Below are 25,333 nucleotides of genomic sequence, written 5' to 3'. Positions count from 1 at the left end.
GTTTGTAGCAATGCAATACATGTGTACCAAGAAGGGAGGGACCTCTGTGTCCCGTGATGTACCTCAAAGAAAAGGACTTTACGGGTAAGCGGTTATAAAAATCCTATTTTCTTATCGTACATCATGGGACACACAGCCATAGTAGTTGCTGTGTGGGATGTCCCATAGCAATGCCAACTGAAGGGAGGGAGACACAACAAAGTAGGGCACCAAGAGACTAGAGGATTCATACTGCAGCCTGCAGTACACTGCGCCTAAAGGCGATATCCTCATGATCTTTTACATCTACTTGATAGAATCTGGTAAATGTATGGACTGAAGACCAAGTTGTGGCCTTGCAGATCTGAGCCATGGAGGCTTGGTGATGCACTGCCCAAGAAGCACTAACAGCCCTGGTGGAGTGCGCTTTAATATGAAAAGGAGGAATTTTCCTCTTTAAACCATAAGCTTGAACAATCACATGACGAATCCATTTAGAAATGGTAGATTTTGATGCTGCCTGTTCTCTTTTAGGACCGTCTGGCAACACAAACAAAACATCTGTTTTATCAATCTAAGCGGTCACTTTCAATAGACATTGACTGCTCTCATCACATCAAGAGAATGTAGTGACCTTTCTTCCACAGAAGCGAGGTTCTGGAAAAAAAATGAAGGCAGAACAATATCCTGGTTTAAATGAAAACCCGATACTACCTTCGGTAGGAATTCAGGATGAGGCCGCAATACAACCTCATCCTTATGAATAAACCAATATGGCTCTTTACAAAAAAGAGCAGCCCACGCTGATATTCTTCTTGCAGAAGATATGGAAACCAAAGAAAAAAATTATTTTTTCCCCGTCAAGAGGAACAAGGGAATATCTCGTATTGGCTGAAAAGGCTGCTTCCGCAAGCCGACAGGACTAAAACTAAGTCCCAAGGGTTCAGGGGTGACCAAACTGGAGGATTAATCCGCGTTACCCCTTGAACAAAGTTACGAACCAGAGAGAGAGTGAAGCAAGTGGTCCTTGAAAAAAAAAAAAAAGGGCCGACATCTGGCCTCTGATAGTACAAGGCCAGCTTCATTCCTAATCCTATCTGTAGGAATTCAAGGATCCTACCTATGACATATTTTACAGGGTGCCAACCCCTGGATTCACACTAGGAGACATATGCTTCCCAGATTCTATAGTATAGGACTCTGGAGGCCAGCTTTCTAGCATTAACCAAGTAGAAGCTACTGAAGCTAACAGCCCACCATCTTTCAGAATGTGGGTCTCAATAGTCAAAGCGCTAATTTTAGCGTTTGTAAGGTAGGATGGAATACTGGACCTTGCGAGAGAAGGTCTGGCCATAGTGGTAGGGTCCAAGGGTCCAAGATCTCCTGGGCCATGCTGGGGCCACAAGAATCACCTCCTTCCCTTCTTGCTTGATCCTGCGAGAAGGTGCAGAAGAAGCAGAACAGGAGGGAACGCATAGATCAGTGAAAAACTGATTCCACTGAAAAACCAAAGCATCTGTTCCGTATGCCATCGGATCCCTTGTCCTTGACACAAAGTTGTCGATCTTGTTGTTGAACCTGGAAGCAAACAGATCCACATCCGGAATTCCCCATCTTTGACATGTTGACAGAAAGATGTCAGGGTGAAGGGACCATTCTCCCGGGAACAATTGTTGGCGACTCAAGTAGTCCGCCTGTCAATTCTCTATCCCTGGAATAAAAAATTGCTGATAGGCAAGGAATGTTGTTTTCTGCCCAAGATAGAATATGATTCACCTCTTTCTGGGCTGCATGACTTCTCGTGCCCCTTGGTGATTGATATAGGCCACAGCTGTGGCATTGTCGGACTAGATCCTGACAGGACAATTCCGTAGTCTGGGCGTCCAGGCCTCGAGAGCCAGGCGTACTGCCCGAATCTCTAGAATATTGATGGGCAAGGTCATCTCTGATTTGGACCATTTCCTTTAGACAGATGCTTCTTCTAGGACTGCTCCTCAGCCCAGAAGGCTGACATCTGTTACCACTTTCCAGGTAACTGGTAGAAAGGATTTTTCCTTTTTGAAGGTTCTTGGATATCAACCACCAATTGAGGCTCTGACGCACATCGGAGGATAAATGCATTGGAAAGTCCAGAGCTTGGACCCTTTTGTTCCAAGTTGACAGGATACTGTTTTGAAGCAGTCTTGAATGAAACTGCGCATAAGGAACGATTCTTTTTTGTTTTGACCAACTGAATCAGTTCCCTCATGGAACTGATCCTTTCCTGGGGCAAAAAAAAACTCTCTTCTGAGCTGTATCTATGATCAGCCCCAAGTACTGCAATCTCCTTAATGGTTTTAAGCAGGATTTCTCCAGGTTGAAAATCCAACCTAGGTATCCCAGGTAGCTAACTGCGGTGACCAAAGTTTGGTTTAAGCGGGCTACCGATTGATCTATGAAGAGAAGATCGTCTTAAGTAGGCTAGTATTGTTATATCTTGAGCCCTTAACCTGGCCAAAGGTGGAGCCAGGACCTTTGTAAATACTCAAGGTGCAGTAGCTAGACTGAAAGGCAACGCTACAAACTGGAAATGAAGATTTTCTACCTCGAAGTGTAGAAATTTCTGGTGAGCGGAGAAAATTGGCACATGGAGATAAGCATTCTTTATGACAATTGACGCCAGAAGTTCTCCCCCTTGTAGGATGGAGACTACTGATTGTATTGACCCCATGCGAAAAGAATGGATATTCGAAAACCGGTTTAGATCTTTGATACCTAAAATGGGTCTGACATCCCCGGTTTTGGAACCGTGAACAGGTTTGAAAAAAACCCTAAACCTTGCTTCTTCCAAGGGGACCACTGATATAACTCTTTGAGACAAGAAATGACCCAAAGCTAGAAAGAGAGACTTCTTTTTCACTGGATCTTTGGGAATGTTTGATCTGAGAAAACGAGGAGATGGGAACTCTCGGAACTCTAGTTTGTAACCTAGAGAAATTGAGGAAGCCACCCATCTGTCCTGACATTGTTCCTGCCAGACCCTTGAAAACTGTAGAAGCCTTCCCCCCACTCGAGCGAGTGGGGGCGCCCCTTCTTAAGGAGGCTTTAATATTCTGTTTTACTTTTGCTCTTGTGCCCCTCCACAGCTTGCAAGAACACACATGGTGCCTTTTAAAAACATACCTTCCCGCACTGGACGTTGGAGGACGCCAACGCCGCGCTAAGCCCCGCATCGCCTACGGCCCTTCCCCTCTTTTTCCTATGGGATCAAGGGAGGGAAGCAGAAATGGCGAGGGGGGTCTGAAAGCCACCGAACAGCGTGCAGTTTGCGCTTTTTTTTTCAAATCTTGCAGCGCTCTTTCCCCACTGAAGAGGGGAAGAAAACCAGCACAGGGGGGCGTCTGGTGGGGAGAGGGAACCCCCCAGACTTACCGGAGGTCTGCTGTTTGGCCAGAGGAAGAAGCATCTTCAGCTTTCAAGACACAGCGCGGGCTGAGAAGCATGAGACCGTGAGTGGTAAACCAACAAACCCAATCTTCACCCTTCACGGTGGGTTCCGTTAAACCTTCAGGAGCTGGGGATCCTTGAAGAAACCCACAATCCTGGAACTGTAATAGCACCACCGTCAGTAAAAACTTTAGGGCCTTAATACCAACAAGTACTGGATTCCTGGGTCCAGCTCTCTAAAAGAGAAGCATTACAGGCAAGACCTTGTTTCTTCGGATATGAGGCCCGAGTACCATTCAATTAGGCCAAAAGAGACACTTTGAATGGATCCGGCTGCATGGCTAGCCCCATCAAGGATTGCTCCAGTGAAGCTCAGCACAGCACATCTTTACTCATGGCCAACACCTTAGACACTGGCAAAAAAACTGAGGTACTCCCACCAGGAGGGGTTATATAGGGAGTGCACTTTTTAATTCAGGGCGTGCCAGTGTCCATCACCTGAAGGTGGCCTATAACCCACATAGTAACTACTATGGCTCTGTGTCCTGTGATGTACGATAAGTAAGGTGGAACTTTCCTCTTCAAAGCATAAGCTTGAAAAATTACTTGCCGAATCCATTTGGCAATAGTAGATTTCGACGCTGCCTGTCAATTTCTTGGACCTTCAGGCAACACAAACAAAACGTCTGCTTTCCGAATCTGAGCAGTCGCCTTTAAATAGATTTTGACTGCTCTCACTACAAAAAGTAGCGACTTTTCTTCTGTAGAACAGGGTTCTGGAAAAAATGAAGGTAGAACAATATCCTGGATTAGATGAAAACCTGAAACCACCTTTGGCAGAAAGCTAGGATGAGGATTGTGAATGATTAAATATGGCTCTTTACAAGAAAGAGCTGCCAATTCTGATACCCTTCTTGCAGAAGAAATGGCTACCAGAAAAACTAGCTTCCTTGTCAAAAGGACCAAGGGAATATGTTGTATCGGCTCAGAAAGATGGTTTCTGATATAATGACAGAACTCAAATTCAAGTCCCAAGGGTTCAGGGGTGCTCTAACCAGTGGATGAAGCCACGTTACCCCCTGTATAAAGCTTCGGACCAAAGAATGCGAAGCAAGCGGACTTTGAAACAATACCGATAAGGCCGAGACCTGGCCCTTGATAGTACTCAAGGCCAGCTTCATCTCTAACCCCATTTGCAGAAAGGCAAGAATTCTACCTATGACATACTTTCTGGGATGCCAACCCCTGGATTCACACCAGGAAACATATGCTTTCCAGATTCTATAATAAATGACTCTGGAAGCTGGCTTCCTTGCATTAATGAAGGTAGATATCACTGAGCCTGAAAGCCCATGATTCTTCAGAATGTGGGTCTCAATAGCCAAACCGTTAAATTTAGCGTTTGTAAAGTAGGATGGAACACTGGTCCCTGCGATAGCAGGACTGGACGTGGTGGTAGGGTCCATGGGGCCCCTAACGCCATCTTTACTATTTCTGCATACCAAGATCTTCTGGGCCACAAGAACTACCGACTTCCTTTCCTGCTTGATCCTGTGAAGAAGTCGAGGTAGCAGCAGAATAGGAGGGAATGCATAAATCAGTAAGAACTGATCCCACATGGTCACCAACGCATCTGTTCCGCATGCGAGTGGATCCCTTGTTGTTGACACAAAGTTGTCGACTTTGTTGTTGAACCTGAACGCAAACAGATCTACATCCGGGATCCCCCATCTTTGGCATATAGCCAGGAACATGTTGGGGGTGAAGGGACCATTCCCCCGGGAACAACTGCTGGCGACTTATGTAGTCCACCTGCCAGTTCTCTACCCTGGAATGAAGATTGCTGATATGCATGGCACATGCTTTTCTGCCCAGGTTAGGATATGGTTTACCTCTCCCTGGGCTGCCTGACTTCTGGTGCCCCCTTGGTGATTGATATAAGCCACTGCTGTGGCATTGTCGGATTGAATCCTGACAGGAGAATTCCGCAACCTGAATGTCCAGGCCTTTAGGGCTAGGTGCGCTGCCCGAATCTCTAGAATGTTGATGGGCAAGGTTCTGGACCATTTCCCTTAGACAGACGTCTCTTCCAGCACTGCTCCCCAACCCAAAAGGCTGGCATCTGTTATTACCACCTTCCAGGTAACTGGTAAGAAGGATTCCCCCTTCTGCAGATTCTCGGATATCCTCCAACTGAGGCTCCGGCGCACTTTTGGCGACAAACGCATTAGAAAATCTAGTGCTTGGACCTTCTTGTTCCAGGCAGGCAGGATACTGTTTTGCAGCAGTCTCGAATGAAACTGAGTATTGAGAACTGCTTCGAATGAAGCCACCATCTTCCCCAACAACCTCATACAAAGGCGATAAGAAAGACCCTTCTTCGCCCTGACCACCTGAACCAGCTCCTTTATAGCGCTGATCTTTGCCTGGGGTAAAAACACCCTCGTCTGGGCTGTATCTATGACCAGACCCAAGTGTTCTAACCTTCTTACTGGCTTTAAAGAAGATTTCTCTAGGTTGAGGACCCAACCTAGATATTCCAGGTAGTTGACTGTGTTGACCATGCTTTGGTCCAAGCGGGCTACCGACCGGTCTATCAAAAGCAGGTCGTCTAGGTATGCTATTATTGTTATACCTTGAGTCCTTAATCTGGTCAGAAGTTTTGTAAACACCCAAGGTGCAGCAGCTAGACCGAAAGGCAAGGCTACAAACTGAAAATGACGTTTTTCTACTTCAAAACGCAGATATTTCTGGTGAGCGGGGAAAATAGGTACATGCAGGTATGCATCCTTGATGACGATTGATGCCAGAAGTTCTCCTCCTTGTAGGATGGAGGCTACTGATCGGATTGACTCCATGCGAAAAGAGTGGCTATTCAGACACCGGTTTAGATCTTTGAGATCTAGAATTCTCCATTTGGCTTTGGCACCGTGAAAAGGTTTGAATAAAACCCCAACCCCTGCTCTTCCATGGGGACCACCATGATCACTTTTTGCATCAAAAGTCAGTCTAACGCTTGAAAGAGAGACTTCATTTTCTCTGGATCTTTGGGTACATTTGACCTGAGGAAACCAGCAGCCGGGAATTTTTGGAACTCTAGTTTGTAACCTAGAGCTATTGTGGAGACCACCCATCTGTCTCGAAATTCTTCCTGCCAGACCCCTGAGAACTGTAGAAGTCTTCCCCCCACTCGAACGAGCGGGGGCGTCCCTTCATAAAGAGGCTTTAGCGTTCTGTCTTGCAGGTTTCCTCCCCCAGGACTTCTTTTGTCCCTGGGGTTGACCCTGAGGTTTACCTCTTGAACCTGATGGTGGAGGCCGTCACGACTGCCTGGAGGCTGATGCCCCTGGCACTGGAGAAACAGCCAGTTTAAATGAGGGACGTTTACTCTTTTTCTTAACTGGCAAAAGGGTACTTTCCCACTTGATATCTTTTGGATATATTTGTCCAAATCATCCCAAACAGCTTTTCACAGCGGAAAGGAAAACCAGCCAGGAGCTTTTTGCATGGCGCTTCGGCTGACCAACTTCTTAACCATAGGGTTCCACGCATATGTACCAACCCAAGCATAAGGCGAGAGGTTTGAAGAATAGAATCTCTGATTGCGTCGATGGCAAAACACAAAAATTGTTGGGGGATCCACACTCCTGGACATGTAAAGCACCCCACCACGAATAATGGCTGAAAAAACTAAGCACTGGATCCCGGGGTCCAGCTCTCTAAAAAGAGAAGCGTTACAGGCAGAACCTCGTTTCTTCCACCACGAGGTCCGGGTACCATTCAATTTGGCCTGGAAAGACACTTTGAATCGATCCAGTTGCATGTCTTGTCCCAGCAAAAATTTTTCCAGCGGAGCTCAACACAGCACATCTTTACTCGTGACCAACACCTAAGACACTGGCGGAAAAACGGAGGTACTCCCGGTAAGGGGATGGGTTATATGGGGAATTGAACTTTTTGTCTAGGGTGTGCCAGTGTCCATCACTTGAAGGCGCCATATAACCCAAACAGTAATTACTGTGGCTCTGTGTCCCGTGATGTACGATAAAGAAAAATAGAAAAAAACTGTGGGAATGGGGCCTAAAGCCTCTCTTTATTTATTTGCACATAAAATAGAAAGTATTACAATTAGTTTGACGTGCAATGAAGTATATTTTGCCATGTGAAAAATTATATATAACATATGTTACTCAATATATGAGAACTACCTTTGAATAAAATAACAGTTCTGAAAGGGTTGTAGGTACACAAGGCCATACAGCAAACCTGTGCGGGCAAGGAAGCAGGGCTGCTTTAATCCCTTGCCCCTACCATATCATTGATCCTCCTGGAAACCAAAGGAAATACTCAGTATTTTTGTGCGCTGGGCCAATTTGTTTTGTGTCTACACACTAAGCAATTTAGCACACATCCTGACCCACAATTGCAATATTACTCAAAGCAGAAGCCGATCTGTGGGTGCCAGTCACTGGATGTCCACCGGCACCGCCAACTGCAGAGACACAGAGCAGAGATCTGTTAACAGGGTAGATCTCCGTTCTGACAGAGTCGGGGGGTGGATTTTGTGTCCCTGCTAAGCTGGATATGAAATCCATCACTTCCCTGATTGAAAGCAGGAAACAGAGTACAGTAAAACACTGGTTAGCACACAGTTAACCCATTGATCGCCATAGATGTTTAACCCTTTCCTAGCCAGTGTCATTAGTACAGTGACAGTGCATATTTTTTTGGATTGGTTCCCACAAAGTGTCAGTTAGTATCCGACTGTCCGCCGCAATATCGCAGTCCCACTATCGACCACCATTACTAGTATAAAAATAAACATTGCAGTATATATCCCACAGTTTGTAGACACTATAACTTTTGTGCAAACCAATCAATATACGCTTATTGGGATTTTTACTACCAAAAATATGTAACAGAATTCATATTGGCCTAAATTTATGAAGAAATTAGATTTTTTCAATGTTTTAATTGGATAGGTTTTATAGCATAAAGTAAAAAAAAAAATTTTTTTTTCAAAATTGTCAGTCTATTTTTGTTAATAGCGCAAAACGCAGTGGTGATCAAATACCACCACCTATTTGTCTGGAAAAAAATGATATAAATTGTATTTGGGTACAGCGTTGTATGACCGTGTAATTGTCAGGTAAAGTAACGCAGTGCCATATCACAAAGAAAATGGCCTGGTCATGCAGGGAGTTATATCTTCCGGAGGTCAAGCTATTAATGAGCATGAAAAGTACTATCAAGACCTAGAAGTCTAATAACCATACAATATTACAAGGGGGTCTCCAGGGAAACAAACTTCATAATTTACTGGCTGGAATGTGGCATGGATGTGGTCATAATGTTTGGGATCTAAGGTGGGTGTTTTTTTTAACGGTTTGGATGTAAGTTATGGACCCTATCATTGGTTTATAGAAGACAGAAATTAAAAAGAACAATTCTGTAATTTTAAGAAATTGAATAGTGCAGTAAATGCAATGAAACCCTGGGAATTTTCTTCCACCTTGGGAGGAAAGTGCCACAGATGGATTGCTTAGCAGGATAACATTGCCATTATTTGCTTTCTAACTATTCTGTCTCCAAATATATATAGCACTAATAAAGTAATGGTAAAACTAATTTTATTTAACACTGTCAATGTCTGACAACCATTTAAACTTTCAGAAAAAAGCTCTTGGGGTGCAGAAGATCTTACCGAAAAGTTTTTCTTATATGATGATCCACCAAACTTTACTGGAAGGCCCATTTGTAACATTAGTTCAGTCTCTGAGTCCAGTTCTTCTTCCACAATGGAAGCTTTGGAAGTTTCAGACGCTGCCAGTAAATCTGGAGAATCTTCCTCTTCGCACTCTTCCTCATCTTCTCCATAATCTGTGGGTAGGTCAATACATTTTAATAATCTGGTATAAAAAGATCTCCAATTGCTACTGCAGTTTTATTTTTGCTGGATCTCAGTCATTGTTGTGTCTAAAAGAATAAATGTATCAAGAATAGCTAATGACATGACCACCTATTAAAAATTTGTACAGAAAAAAAATATGGGGGCTGACCTAGCTGCTCTCCCCTTCCCAAAATACTAGCTATCTGGATATCATTTATCCAATTATTTCAATACTATCACTCATTGATGCAGAACAAGTACGCATATCAAGAATATCACTTGTGGCATGCTTAGTCAAGTCTGTTACTCAAAGTAGTAATCGTGACCAAAAACCGAATGGTGGGTGCCGCTCGAGACTCCAGCCAGGTCCTCTCCAATGATACGCCACTAGGACAGCAGGCAAGGACAGTGCTCATCCCGGCTCCAGCAATACATATAGGAAAAGGTCCTACAAGCCGAACGTGGCTTGGCTATAGCCCATTCTGAGGCTGTCATTCACACACTTACGGGGTCCTGCAGTGATGTGCGGCTTGTAGGACCTTTCCGTTTTCCCACTGGAAGTACTAAATGTGACCAAAAACCGAATGATGGATGCCCCTCAAGACTCCAGCCAGGTCCTCCCCTATGATATGCCACTAGGAGAGCAGGCAAGGACAGAGCTCATTCCAGCTCCAGCAATACAAATAGGAAAAAGTCCTACAAACTGCACATGGCTTGGCTAGAGCCTGGGCTCAGGCAGTCATTCACACACTTACAGGCTCCTGCAGTGATGTGCAACTTGTAGAACCTTTTCCCATTCAAAGTACTAAAGCTGGAAGCAGTCAGACAATTAGCATCTACACAAGAGCAATATATTTCCAGAAGGGGGTCAGCAGCCTACATATTTTTCCAAGTACAGGAACGCTTTAAAGGAGAAGGGGTGAGGCGGTCTACAGAAGGCATGGAAGCCATGTGTTTATCACTGTATGCAGCATTGTGGTATTGGTTTCCACCAGTAATATGCTACCTGCATAGAATTTGTATGTCCTACCTGTGTCTGAACTTTTTCCTTCCACAATCCAAATGCACAGAATAACTTTCACTCTCAATACCAATACAATCTAGGCATATAGCTGACAGTCAAACTATACTGTAAGCTCAAATGAGAAGTAGCAACTGATGTTAATGGTTCAAGTTCTTTGTTAGGCTATACTACACTATGCTTTCATCATAAAAAACGTGTATTATAGTATATTAAAGATAATGTTTCCTTTTTAAAAAGGGTTATTTAAATGATCTCTCTCTTCAAAAGATTTTCTGGCTATAGATATAGCACAGCAGGGTTAGAACCTCTGTCAGTCTTGATTTGCCATCTCTGTACGGGCTTGAAGGTTTCACCCTTTTTATTTGTCTTAGTGACAAATGTCACTGGGATAGACAGTGATGGTGAAACCAAACGTTTATGGTAATCTCCAACCAGGTCCATGGATAAGGGGGTACACCACCGGGTTCTCCTGTATGGAGGGGGGGGGGGGGGGGGGGGGGCAGGCAGCAGAGTGAATTTGATGTGGGGAGGGTGATCCCTGTGGTGTGCAATTACCAGAACCAATCCCCTGTATGGCTCTCTCTGCAGCAGCTGAAAGATGTCTTCATCTCCTCTCTCTCCCATTGGCTTTCAGCTGCTGCAGAGAGAGCCATACAGGGGATCAGTTCCAGTAATTGCCCTCACCACCACACGGATTACCCTCCCTGTGCACCATACATCTTCCCTTGCTGCCCAGGCCCCCTGTGTGTCCCCTCTACCCTCGCAGTGCTGCTGGGCTTCTCTTTCAAGATGGAGAGTGGGGGAAGGGTCTGGTAAATATGTCATAAAAAAAAAAACACCATCACAAAACAAACACGTTTTGCCTATAGATACACAAACACAAAACCATGCCCATACTGCTCTATAAAGATGAAGTTATGCTGCAATTAGGAATGCAGTGCACACAAAACATACAAAGTAAATCTTAAGATTTACGGCTCATGAATTTAAAATAGTCATTCCAAGATCCAGCAACATGTTATTTTCAAGATACTAAAGCATTCTGTGCAAACAGCCTGCATAACAAAGAAGCAGTTGAATCCAAAACCAACAGACCTGCAGGCATTTCTGAATGTGCAAGTGACAGACTGAGAAGTTTAAATCATAGAGGGAACTCATTTAAAAGGCAGTGGGACATTGGCTTCCATCACAATAACTGACACCTGGGTGTCTTATGAGTTTACAGCAGTGGATACTAGACATAGAATTAAAGATTTTATTCTTGAAAGCAGGCTACTGTTTATCTTTATAAAGGAAAATTTTTATCATGGATTTAAAATGGTCTTACACTCCATAAAACATAAGAAAGAGGGTAGTGGGCTGCATTCACACCTGGCCGTTTTGAATCTCAAGCAAGACCGCTGCGATTCTGCCCGTGATTTCAAAACGCTCTCCTAAAATGACAAATTGCACAATGCACTTTTCAGATGCCATTATTTTTAAGTGGCACCTAAAAACACGGTCTTGAACTGGCTCGATAATTCGTGCTGCAATTGCAGCAAACCACACTGTGTGAAGCTTGTCGGCCAAAATAGAATCAGGGGCTTCTTTGCACTATGCAGTTTGCCATGATTTTTCGCACGACAATCGCAGCAGAACTACACTGAAGGAAGTCTAGCAAAAACAAATTGCAACACAAAAAACAATAGCATACTAAAAAAGGATTTCAAAATTAAGTGGCAATTACACAAATGCTAAAAGCCTGCCAAACAAAATGGAAGAGCTAGAATCTTCTGCTATTGAAGAAGTTTGACTTTGTGGTAGTATCAAAGACATGGATGAACAACACACAGGACTAGACTGCTAATATGGAAGGTTATGCTCTCTCCAGGAAGGACATGGTTGGTAAATTTGAGGTAGTGGAGTATGTCTATAGGTCAACAGCAATCTGAAAGGGAGTGTGAGAGACCATATCAGCAATGAGAGTTGTGATGCCTTTCTTTGTCAGTACTTCTGGCTGTAGTTTCAAATTCTAAAAATTGTAAATTAATTATGGGGTTTTGTTAGAGAACACCTAACAAAGTGGTTGTAAAGGCACAAGGTTTTTTCTTTTACCTTCATGCGTTCTATGCATGAAGATAAAAAAAACCTTCTGTGTGCAGCAGATGCCCCAGCCCTCCCAGTACTTACCTGAGCCCCCTCTCGATCCAGTAATGTCCATGAGATCCTCATCTCTCCAGGGACTCGCACTTCTGATTGGCTTTTGGCAGCAGCGGGAGCCATTGGCTGTCAATCACAGCCAATGAGCCAATAAGGAGAAGGTGGGGAGGTGCCAAGCCACGGCTGTGTGTGTGTGAATGGTCAGCCAGAGCCGCGGCTTGGGAGTGTGCCTGCTTGGGTGCCCCCACAGCAAGCCGCTTGCTGTGGAGGCACCCGGCAGGAGGGAGGAGCAAGGAACACCGACGTGGGACCAGAGAAGGGGAGGATCCGGGCTGCTCTGTGCAAAACCACTGCACAGAGCAGGTAAGTATAATAGGATTTTTAATACAGCTTACCTGTAAAATCCTTTTCTTGGAGTACATTACGGGACACAGAGCAGCCATAGTAATTACTATGTGGGTTATACGCCACCTATAGGTGAATGGACACTGGCACACCCAAGACAGGAAGTCCCCCTCTATATAACCCCTCCCATACAGGAAGTACTTCCATTTTTTCGCCAGTGTCTTCAAGGTGATGGTCATGGATTACATGTGCTCTTGGAGCATACTTGGAGGTCTGGACGGTTCTTAGGAATCATGGACTTCAATCGGATCCATTCGAAATAGCTGTCAGACAAAAATGGATGGTACCCGAGCCTCATTGTGAGGAGAGAGGATTCCAAAAGGTTTGCCTGTAATGCAGCCTTACAGCGCTGGACCCTTCATAATGGAACCCTGTGCAGGGTTCTGACCAAGGTGCTTTCCTGCAGTGTGCTATACAGGTCCAGAGGAGTGGAACAACATTAAGGGGGACACCTCCCACACAGGAAGTACCTCAGTTTTGTAGCAAAGCAATGTATATCCCAGCAAGAGGGGGGACCTCTATGTCACGTGTACTACAAGAAAAGGATTTTACGGGTAAGCTGTATTAAAAACCCTATTTTCTTTATTGTATATCATGGGACACAGAGCAGCCATAGTAAATACTATGTGGGATGTCCCAAAGCAATGCCCTTGAGGGGAGGGAGACACTATTATAGAAACTGCCACCAAAGAAGGACCTACTCCGCTATTTGTAATACGCTGAGGCCAAAGGCAGTATTTTCTACATGATTGACATCAACCTGGTAAAACCCTGTAGATGTATAAACCAAAAAAACAAAACAGTGGTCTTGTACACCTGGGCCACTGACATCCGATGATGGATGGCCCAAGATACTCCCACGCCTGGTAGAGAATCTCTCCCCAGAAAAAAAATGAGTTTTTTGCTATTTAAACCATAGGCATCATTGATAAATTGGCAGATCTACTGCTAAATAAATATTCGACCTGGATGCCGCCTGCCCTTCCTGGGCTCTTCTGGCAGCACAAACCAGGATTCCTGACTTGTGACGACAACTCAAGTAGACTCTGAACGTCTGAATTACCTCTAGAGTAGGTAGCGATCTTTCTCCTACCGACTGTGGATTAAGAGAAAAATAAAAGGAAAGACTGTTCTGATTCAAGTGAAAAAGTAGAAACGACTTAAGCAATAAAAATAAGATGAGAACGCAACATCACCTTTTGATGCGAGACCAAGAATGGCCCCTTGCATGAAAGAGCCGCCAACTCGGACACTCCACCTAGTGATAGCAACCAAGCCACCTTTTGAGAATAAAGGACCAACAGAATCCCCTGATTGGTTCAAAAAGTGGCCACTGTAAGGATAGTCAACATCAATTCAAGTCCCAAGGACACAAGAATGGCCTGACAGGTGGGACTGTCCAAGTTACATGCTGTATGAGGTATGAAACAAGGAGTGAGAAACAACGCCCCCTGGAGAAAAATGGATAGGGACGAATTCTGACCCTTAACGGTACTTAAGGCCAAACTCCTTTCCTCTACCGATTGGAGAAAGAAAGAGAAAACCTCACACCCACATATTTCTACGGGTACCACTTCCTGGCTTCACGCCAGGCAACAAAAATATTATAATATATAAGTCCTGTAATTGAAGTTCCCCAAAGCTGGCTTCCAGGGTCTCAACAGTGCGGAGATACTGTTGAGTGTTTGAAGACCACTTCATCCATACAATAAAGACACTATCTGCCTGGTCCTGACATTCTGAGTGCCCTTGACATACGTTTTACTTGGCAGATGAGGTTCAATATTAAAACATGCAAAGTAATGCATTTGGGTACTAAATATTTTCTTGCAAAAATTATTTTGGAGGTGGTACACTGGGGGAATCAGCGATGAAAAAAGACTTGGGGGTCCTGGTAGACCACAGACTTAGCAAAACAATGCAATGTCAGGCTACAGCTAATAAAGCAGGGAGATATTTTCTGGCATAAAAAGGGTATTTATTCAAGGGATAAATTTATATTTTTACCCTTGGTTATGCCTCATCTGCATGAGGAACGACTAAGCAAATTATGTGCCTTCCTAGAGATAAAGTGCTAAAGAGGACATATGATCAAATGAATAAATGGTGACTGTAGTGATGACAAAAAGTTGTTTAACCTAAGATCCCTGACATGTCCCCAATTTGAGACTGGAAGAAAGGAGACACAGCTTGAAAGGTTCTTTATGGGTAGAGTTTTTAAAATGTAGACCTACCTTTCTCAAGTAGTGGTATCAGCTGGGAGTGTTGACAAATAAAAAAAAAAAACTTTTTGATGTCTTCCTCAAGCACAATATACTGTACATGGGTTTGTATATTCTTAGAAGACTCTAAGTGCCCTTAGGAGAAGGCATTGGAGATTACTGCTAAAGCAATCAGCAGTTTTCCACAGTCAGTGACTATAAGTACAGTTTAACACGATAAAGCAAATATAGAGGAACAGATACAAATATAGAGGATCACACACACTCACATTACCTCTTTCATTATTCTTTTTAGTTCTATAAACTCCCCTTAGACCTAAATAGTACAAATGTCGATCACTAGAAAGAAAATGAGAAGAGACATTTGTTAGCAAAGAATGATAGAAGCAATGTATAAGACCAGTAATTACAATAGTCCCACAACATGACATAGCAGTGCTCTTGTGAACCTTCATCTCTCACTTTCTATGCTTATGCAGCCTGCATAACTATGGGAAGTTTAGCTGGCCCCGAGTTCAAGCTTCTACAGTCACCATGTATAGTGTCCCCACCGTATACAGGGCTCTCTACTCCTTTGTAGACCCATATCACATTTACAGTGCTTCAGCCCATATTCTAACCCCCCCTTCCCAGTAGCCACAAGTACAGTCAGTAAAACCAACAGGAAATACCCTCCCGTAGTGATAAACTGAAGACAATACACACTAAACCAGCCCAAAATAAATTACCACAGGTCCATGTTCCTTGTTGCGGATCAAAGAGTTATTACCATATGGTAGGTACTAGCAATGCAACATCACAAGAAAGCCTTCAGGTGCTTTGCTTACTCATTAAGTTGACTGTATGAATAAAAACCATCAGTACAAAACAAGTTAAGGCTTTCTTGTGATGTTGTGCTGCTAGTACCTTCCATCAGAATAACACATCTCAGACAAACAGTAAGAACTGTGGACTTCTTTCTTGATTTTTGTACTTGAGGTGCAAGACCAGGCAAGGTCCAGAAACTCTTGACCGCCTCTGCTATAGTGGATTAAAAAGTCGATCTACCTGGTGGCAGCAGTTTTTTGTTCCTATAAACATGAAAAGTCAAAAGCAAAATGTAACAACCATTTGTATTCTCTTTTACTTCTAGCTTTTAAATAACAGCATTGTATTTTTAGCTGACTGGGTGTATATTAAAATGAGTATCATGAAAGAATAAAATCTGTACATTGGGACTTACTTAACAAAAGCTCTGGAGCAAAGACACATGATTCTACTTTCTTCACTCAGATCATCCGGGTAAAGGCACATCTCTGCCACTGGATTCCATTCTACACACAGCATAATCCTAGTAAATGGAAAATCAATCAACATACAACATAAATAGCAAAACACAGGGTGCTTTGTGTGTGCTAAATATATGCAGACTGCCAGGCGGTATATACCACTCTGATCTAATGGTTTGGGTTGAGGCGTCATGCATCACCAATGTTTGGAGATGAATGAACCCTTCTAAACTTGTATTTAAAGCAGGACTTCGCTCTCTCAATCAACATTGACTATTGTTAATCCTCATGCTGCTAACATTAGTAAATAGGAAAGAATATCATATTTACTTGTTTTAAACTTTATTTTTTTTAATTTCTTTGGTTAATTCCTGGTTTCCATGCATAGGCAAATAATATCATACATCCCAGAAGTCTTCAGGATGAGAGAAGGGGTTTACTCAGCTAAGCACACCTTCCTGTCTGCATGCCTGAACTAAGGACAGATGGATTACAGGAAGTAAATGCTTCATGAATTATCTACCCTTACTCAAGATGGCCACGGCCAGAAATGCTAGGGGATGTTTTTGTTGTTCAATAATTGTTATTGAAGGCATATGAAAAGTATACAGTAGTACAAATGCACCTAGTCCACCCACACAGAGGCTACGACTGGCGGAATAAAGGACATAAATATACACACAGCATAGTCGAAGGAGGGAGGGCCTCCTCCTCAAACAGCCATATTAAACCTAAACAAAGTATATATGTACAGTGCCTTGCAAAAGTATTCACCCTCCTTGGCCATTTACCTATTTTATTACATTACAGCCTTTAGTTCAATATTTTTTCAATCTGAATTATATGTGATGGATCAGAAACACAATAGTCTAAGTTGGTGAAGCAAAATTAGAAAAATATATACATAAATCTATTTTTCAGAAATAAAAAACATTGGCATGTGCGTATGTATTCACCCCCTTTGTCTTGCCCATAAAAAGCTCTGGTGCAACCAATTACCTTCAGAAGTCACATAATTAGTGAAATGATGTCCACCTGCCATGAAGACCAAGGAACTCTCCAAACAAGTAAGGGACAATGTTGTTGAGAAGTACAAGTCAGGGTTAGGTTATAAAAAAATATCCAAATCTTTGATGATCCCTAGGAGCACCATCAAATCTATCTTAACCAAATGGAAAGAACATGGCACAACAACAAACCTGCCAAGATACGGCCGCACACCAAAACTCACAGACCGGGCAAGGAGGGCATTAATCAGAGAGGCAGCACAGAGACCTAAGGTAACCCTGGAGGAGCTGCAGAGTTCCACAGCAGAGACTGGAGTATCTGTACATAGAATGACAATACGCACCATAGAGTTGGGCTTTATGGCAGAGTGGCCAGAAGAAAGCCATTACTTTCAGCAAAAAACAAAATGGCACATTTTGAGTTTGCGAAAAGGCATGTGGGAGACTCCCAAAATGTATGGAGGAAGGTGCTCTGGTCTGATGAGACTAAAATGAAACCTTTTGGACATCAAAGAAAACGCTATGTCTGGCGCAAACACATCACATCACCCAAAGAACACCATCCCCACAGTGAAATATGGTGGTGGCAGCATCATGCTGTGGGGATGTTTTTCAGCAGTCGGGACTGGGAAACTGGTCAGAGTTGAGGGAAAAATGGATGGTGCTAAATACAGGGATATTCTTGTGCAAAACCTGTACCACTCTGTGTGTGATTCTAGGCTAGGATGGAGGTTCACCTTCCAGCAGGACAATGAGCCCAAACACACTGCTAAAGCAATACTTGAGTGGTTTAAGGGGAAACGTGTAAATGTGTTAGAATGGCCTAGTCAAAGCCCAGACCTCAATCCAATAGAAAATCTGTGGTTAGACTTAAAGATTGCTGTTCACAAGCACAAACCATACAACTTGAAGGAGCTGGAGCAGTTTTGCTAGGAGGAATAGGCAAAAACCCCAGTGTTAAGATGTGACAAGCTCATAGAGACTTATCCAAAGTGATTTGGAGCTGTGATAGCCGCAAAAGGTGGCTCTACAAAGTATTGACTTTAGGGGGGTGAATAGTTATGCACATTGACTTTTTCTGTTATTTTGTCCTATTTGTTGCTTGCTTCACAATAAAAAAAATATATATCTTCAAAGTTGTGGGCATGTTCTGTAAATTAAATGATGCAAATCCTCAAACAATCCATGTTAATTCCAGGTTGTGAGGCAACAAAACATGAAAAATGCAAGGGGGTGAATACTTTTGCAAGGCACTGTATTTTGGGGAAAACCCCATAATTTGCCAAAGTAACCAGGACATGTGTCATCGATCCCTTAGTAGGCAGTCCTGGACACTAATAGACAATTAAAGAGGGCTGAAGAAATATATAGCCTCTTGAACCATAAGTTCAATAAGATGGAAAGGGGGTGTACCATCGTCCAATATATGGGAAATAGAAAAATATGGAATTCGGTCCCCAACCAATCCCCCAAAGCAAAAAGAGGAATGGACTATCACAGTACAGGTTTAATTAGTATAGATTCAGATTGTATAGTAAAAAATATATACATTTTATTAATACAGAATAAAAAACATGATCAAATACATATTAAAGTGCATGGTAGCAATCCATGTATATCACCAGCATAATGGTAAAGAGGGCTGAAGAACCCATCAAAAGAAAGGGAGCAGAAAACAAGACAAGAGAAAAAGGGGAAAGTAAAGAAAGGGGGAGGAAAGAAGGGTAGGAACCCAGGGTTGCCTAGGATACCAATTAGTGTCGACCCACGCTTGTCAGGGGAAGATCAAGGAAAGCATACGTCAACCCAGACATTCTCAGATTTTAAGGAACTTAGTGTGTGTGTCGTGAAAAATACTAGACATTTGCTCATTAGGCATCATGGCTGTCAAACGGTCCCTCCCTCCCTGGAAAGGGACTGTAGGTTTCTTACAGGCCTGGACAATCATCCTTTTGGCTGCTATGAACAAATAAGATGACATTTTTTGTTGACAAATGAAAAAGCCCAGAATAGGTCAATGCAGCAAAGCAAATTTACTTTAAAAAATGTGGATGGAACAGGGAATACAGCAGACCAAACACCCGGAACCAAACGGCCACCAGTCGAGGGCAGGTCCAACGGGTATGCAGAACATCCCCGAAAACAGCGATCACTTGAAGGATCAGCATGGGCAATACAGGCTGGAATCCAAAAGCACTGCAACAACACTTTATACGCCGCCTCTAAGGTGGCAGTATTAAATGAACATTTAGCAATCGAAGACCAGAGCTTGCTTCAGTCCGCTGGGTCAATCTCAGTATCCAAATCTTGCTCCCACTGAGCCACATAGGAAAGTGAAGTGAAAGATAATCGACCAAAGATGCATAAAGACTGGAGATGACTGGGGGATGTTTTTCAAAGTGATTTTGCAGCATCTTTTCCTGCAAAGATCTGGATTTTGCAGGGGTGGGGGGTGGCGGGGTTCTGTCCTGCCCAGAGTCTGGGAAATCGCCATTTCGCTGCAGGGCATATTGGACCATGCCCCTATCCTTATGTCAATGGTTAAGTCCAGGCGCCATCTGCTGACTATGGAAATTGTCTAGATTTTAATTAGCTGACCCATGGGTTGATATGTAATACAGACAAGATATGTCTGAATACTAAAGCCTTAATACACATACAGCCTGGGATGCTTTTAAAGCTTTTACAAGAGGGTGCTTCCATTCCATTGTAGGTGGGGTCAAATAAGATTTAAGAGCCCAAAATAGAGTGGAGTGTAGGATGAGACTTTAGAACTTGCCTATACATAGCCTCAGGACCCCCTTACTTATTCATCACTACAGATAGCCCTTAAAGAGATAATGCTCCTTTGTACCTCCACAGGTAAAACCAAACTGCTTCATGAATCCAAAAGGATTTTTGAATGAGATAAAGAATGGGAGGTTGTTGGCGTGGCTGGCTATGGAACACCCTGCCTCTGTTACCTCTGTGCATTCCATAGGATTTTGGCTATTGATGGTGAAGTCGTTACAGATCACTATCTGATTAATGACAGCTTTGCTTCCTACTATAGGAGTCTTTACAGCACTCGGGTGATGCATGTAGAGGGGGACTTGCTTGCTTATCTAGTGCCTGTAGATCTTCCATGATTGATTGATGGATGCCTCTAGGGAGAAACTGGATGTCCCCATTACACTTAAAGATGTTCGAATAGCCATCTCCACTCTCCAACCTGGGAGGATGCCTGGACTTAATGGTCTCCCAACTGAATTTTACAAAACATTCTCTAATGAGTTGGCTCCTAGACTCCACTCACTTCCTCTGTAAGACAATGACTCTAACACTCTGCTGCCCTCAAGACTGTGGTGATCCCTAAGCCTGGCAAAAATCCAGACGTATGCTCCTCATACAGGCCGTTATCACTCCTCAATGTGGATGCCAAAAATTCGGACAAAATGTTTGTCTAACCACTTAAATGTGGTTATAACGCCCTTGGTACATTCATATAAGCCCAGTTTCATGACAGGAAGGGGGACGAACGTCAACATCCAAAGGTTGTTTCCTCATATGGTTGTGGCAATTTCAGACAGCCGTAAAAGGATTGAATGCACCTACCTCTGGGCTGTCCTTCGTAAATTTGGCTTTGGTCCCCATTTTATTGCCTGGCTACATATGCTCTACTCAGCCCCTACAACCAAAGTATGTACCAACAGCTCATTTCTGCTACCTTTCCTAGGGGGGAGAGACAGGGCTATCCCCTCTCCCTGGGCTCTTGCCCTTACTCTTGCCCTGGAGCCTCTGGCCGTTCAACTTCGTGCTACAGACTGAGTGAAGGGGATTGAGGTGGGTGGAATTGAAGACAAATTGTCCTTGTATGCCGACAATATGCTCCTATATCTTAGAGACATGTCTTACTCACTTAGTGCTGTTTTACAGATAATTGACAAGTTTAGCACCTTTTCTCAAATTAGAGTTAATTGGGAGAAATCTCCAATCTTCCCACTCAGTACTTCGAACCCGAAACCAGTAAAGCATACCCTGCTGTGCTGGGTGGACAAGTTTAAATATCTTGGGATACAAATGGGTAGTTCCCTGGCAACTAAACCTATCTCCCTTACTTAAGCTCTTTACCCAGAGATATGCGTCCTGGAAAACACTTTCCCTCACCCCAGTCAGCAAGGTTAACCTTATTAAAATGGTTTATTTACCAAAATTTCTGTAAAAATTGGATAGTATAGTCCTCTCATTTGCACGGGCTGGGAAAGTCCCACGTCTTGCTAATTCTACATTGCAACTTCCTTTGTCACAAGGGGGATTATCCCTTCCTAATTTTCAACTCTACTATTGGGTAGCTGTAATGGTGATGGTCTGCTAGTGGTTTTAACAACCCAAAGATAACCCTGCAGTTAAGTCCCATACACACTAATCGATTTTCTTCAGATTTACCAAAACCATGTAGTGCAAGGGCCTGGCTAATTGCATACAAATTGAAACTTCTAAGGTTTGACCTCATATTATATGGTTTTGGTAAATCTGAAGACAAAAATGTGTACGGGGCTTTACTCTGCAGGTAGTCCACTTAGGGTTAAATGGTACCTTAGTAACCTAGTCTTTAGGGGCCCTTAATCAAAATCATCAGTTACTGGCCAATAAGGACTACTCTGGTAATGAGGCATAATACTAGGGCTCAATAGCCTTCTCTGACCTTTTTACATCCCTGTGAGGTAATCCCATCCTATCTCATCTACGCAGTCCAAGGAGTAGTTGGTCTGAAGCACATCATGTCAGACGGAAGACTAATGGGATTTTCTGACCTCAAGGCCAAATACAATATAACCTCCCTAATAGTATTATCTTTAGGTATCTTCAGTTAAGACATGTGGTCCATCTGCAATTTCCCCCTCCCATTACCTTGGAGTCTGACCCTATTGAGTGGCTACCCACCTCGAGTGCGTTAATCCTTATCTTAACTATATCTTAGGCTCTCCCTAGCATATACATCTAACTCAATTTTACCGATCAGAAACGGGATGCTGACCTGCAAGACTTGGGTGAGGAAAAATGGAACATTTGAACTAGCCAATATGTCACACGTGATCTCTGCTTGAGATCGGTTTATACAATTATAGTTTATCCATGCAGCCTATTTCAGCTCAAAATGACTAGCTACTATTTGCAAATCGACTGATCCATCCTGTACACATTGTCATTCCTCCATAGTCTCCTTTATACATATGGTATGGACATGCCCCTCCATTAGACATTTCTGGGTGTTGGTGGTGGCTAACCTTAATAAGCTGTGTGATTCAACCCTCAGCCTGAACCCCAAAATACTCCTGTTGGGAATTTTGGATGGAATGGATTTTTGGCTCATCATGTTAAGCTATTTTATTTATTTTTTTTGCTACCTTTTGTGCCCACAGAGAGATTATTTTAAAGTGGAAGTCACCTCACCCCCCTACTCTGGCTTTATGGCGTTCCACTTTACCAATGTATAAGTTAACCTACGCAAGTAGGAACTGCCCCAAGAAGTTTCATAAGATATGGTCTGTCTGGGGATCAGGTCGACCCACTTAGGGGGAGATTATACTACTGAGAGGCTATTTACGCCCCCCTATTTATTTTGTGTGTCGCCTCTCTTCCCCCTTTTTTTCTCTCCCCTCCTTCTGAATCCTTTTTTTTTTTTATCTCCTCGCAGACCTGAGAATGTCCAATCATTAGTCTAAGGCAGGGGTCTCAAAGTACCGTCCCACGGGCCATTTGCGGCCCACGGACCGTTTAAAAATGGCCCGCAGGCAGGGCCGATCCAGGACGTCTTTTTGCACTGACAGAGGGGGAGGTGCCGAAGAGCTTTACCTCTTCATCTGCTCTGTCCTCTCTGCTGCACGCTGCTATAGCCCAGAGAGAGAACAGAGCGGAGGAAGGACCCGCCCATCGCCCCACCCACCTAGGCACTGACCTCAGGGCGGGAGATTGTGTTCTCTGGGTCCCCTGTCACTAAGCATGTGTGGAAGCCAGGAGGAGAGGACTCGGGAGGCAGATGATCCTGACTGCCAGGAGAGGTGAGTGAGCCATCACACTGAGGCAAAGTCCTTAGTGGGGTGACTGGGGTAGAAATGTGTGCAGTGTGGGGGGGGGGGGGGAGTTAATAATGGGTTTGCTGACATCAGTGTTGGGGGTTAATAATGCATTTGCTGACATCAGTGCTGGGGGTTAATAATGCGTTTGCTGACATCAATGCTGGGGGTTAATAATGTGTTTGCTGACATCAGTGCTGGGGGTTAATAATGCGCTTGCTGACATCAATGCTGGGGGTTAATAATGCATTTGCTGACATCAATGTTGGGGTTCATAATGCGTCCGCTGACACCAGTGCTGGGGGTTAATAATGCGTCCGCTGACACCAGTGCTGGGGGTTAATAATGCGTCCGCTGACACCAGTGCTGGGGGTTAATAATGCGTTTGCTGACACCAGTGCTGGGGGTTAATAATGCGTCCGCTGACACCAGTGCTGGGGGTTAATAATGCTTTTGCTGACATCAGTGCTGGGGTTAATAATGCGTTTGCTCACATCAGTGCTGGGGGTTAATAATGCGTTTGCGCACATCAGTGCTGGGGGTTAATAATGCGTTTGCTGACATCAGTGCTGGGTATAGTATATTATTGCTGGTATAGTTTATTGTTTTTTGAAGTTTGGAAAGTTTGCATGCGGCCCCCATGGGATATGAAAACTTGTCATGTGGCCCTCTGCCAATATGAGTTTGAGACCCCTGGTCTAAGCACTCCAATGTGGTCTGTTTATCCTGCATTAGTTTAACATGCCTTCAGATCTGCCTTCCTATAGTTTTTTACCTCATCATATGTTTGGAACATTTGTATGTAACATATAATATAGATTTAAAACTCTATTTTAAATTCTGTCTAGACAAAATTATATTTCTAGTTTTGGATAGAGTAGGGAATCATTAGAATCCCTGCTAGTTTTTTTCTACAAGTTTTTTTGGTTGGACATACATTTTAATCATTTCAAAATGAAACACTGGAGTTCCACCTTAACCACGCCCCTCAATACAGCCGTACGTATATATACAGCCTAGTATTGGGGTGGTTAAACCAGGAACTTGTTTGAGGCTACAACCATGATCCTGGTACAATTTTCTTCAGCCGGCAATTTCCTATCAGGAAAAAGTGATCCAAGCGGCTAAAAATCTGCTCAATCACTATTACAGGAGGCAGAAGGAGTCCCCCCCTCCACCTTTACTGGGCTCTCCCATCCCACCGGGGGAGCCTGGGACTGAGCCAACTGTCAGCATTGGTTGCACTGGATAGACAGAGAGGGACTGATGTTGTTCTCCCACCTGGGTGAGGTCACAAATCGAAAGTGACAAGGATTTAGTCAATTACGGTTTCAGTTTATTTCCTGAGGCCAGAGGAGAGATATGGGGTCTAATAGACCCCAGATCTCTCCATAAGGAGGACCTATCATGGCCCATGCTATCACAAGCGATGTTGTTCCCTTGTGATACCAATAAAGTTAATAAAAAAATTAAATGTACAGTGTAAAAAAATAAACGTAATATAATATATATTGGGGATAATTTTCTAGCAAAAATGCTGATTTTTACACATATGTAAGAAATGTCAGAACTAGTCTGGGGACAAGTGTTAAAGCGTTTCTTACCCCAACACTTCATATTCCTGACATGTGCCTGCTGTACCAAGTACTTGTATGAGAAAATATCCTGTTCTCTTTGTATTGCTTCCTTTATGTGAGATCCCAGGTGTTCCCACCAGTCCCTCTGCTTTGCTATTAAAAACTGACCACACTAAACAGAAGAGCTCACCGTGGTCAGTTCTCTAGCTATGCTGGGAACTCAGCCTGTTCTCCTCCAATGATCAGATTTGTCCTGACACGCCCCCACTGAACAGGCATTCACTGGCAAGCTCAGTGTGCTGCTGCTTCTCCTCCCCTCAGCTCCTATGCAGCTGAGAAC

The 25,333-nt window shown here is 43.6% G+C and overlaps 1 protein-coding gene across 13 annotated transcripts in view; it reads right to left on the bottom strand.

Moving 5' to 3' along the window:
- The window catches only part of TGS1 (trimethylguanosine synthase 1), a 90,394-nt gene that overhangs the window by 59,831 nt on the left and 5,230 nt on the right, over window positions 1-25,333 (bottom strand). For 10 of the 13 annotated variants that reach the window (XM_073631617.1, XM_073631616.1, XM_073631623.1 and 7 more), the window contains 3 exons: window positions 16,308-16,415; window positions 15,360-15,424; window positions 9,110-9,285 (listed from right to left, as the gene is read on the bottom strand). In XM_073631617.1, coding sequence (XP_073487718.1) covers window positions 9,110-9,285; window positions 15,360-15,424; window positions 16,308-16,411 — 345 coding nt within the window. In that variant the 5' untranslated portion in view covers window positions 16,412-16,415. The remainder of the gene's footprint in view (window positions 1-9,109; window positions 9,286-15,359; window positions 15,425-16,307; window positions 16,416-25,333) is intronic. The other 3 variants (XM_073631627.1, XM_073631626.1, XM_073631628.1) reach the window with 1 other exon arrangement.

Source organism: Aquarana catesbeiana, linkage group LG05 (assembly GCF_042186555.1).
Source record: "Aquarana catesbeiana isolate 2022-GZ linkage group LG05, ASM4218655v1, whole genome shotgun sequence".
In the NCBI taxonomy this organism is placed as follows: Eukaryota; Metazoa; Chordata; class Amphibia; order Anura; family Ranidae; genus Aquarana; species Aquarana catesbeiana.
Note: the sequence above shows the minus strand (reverse complement) of the source record. Positions and strands in the feature narration are given on the sequence as shown.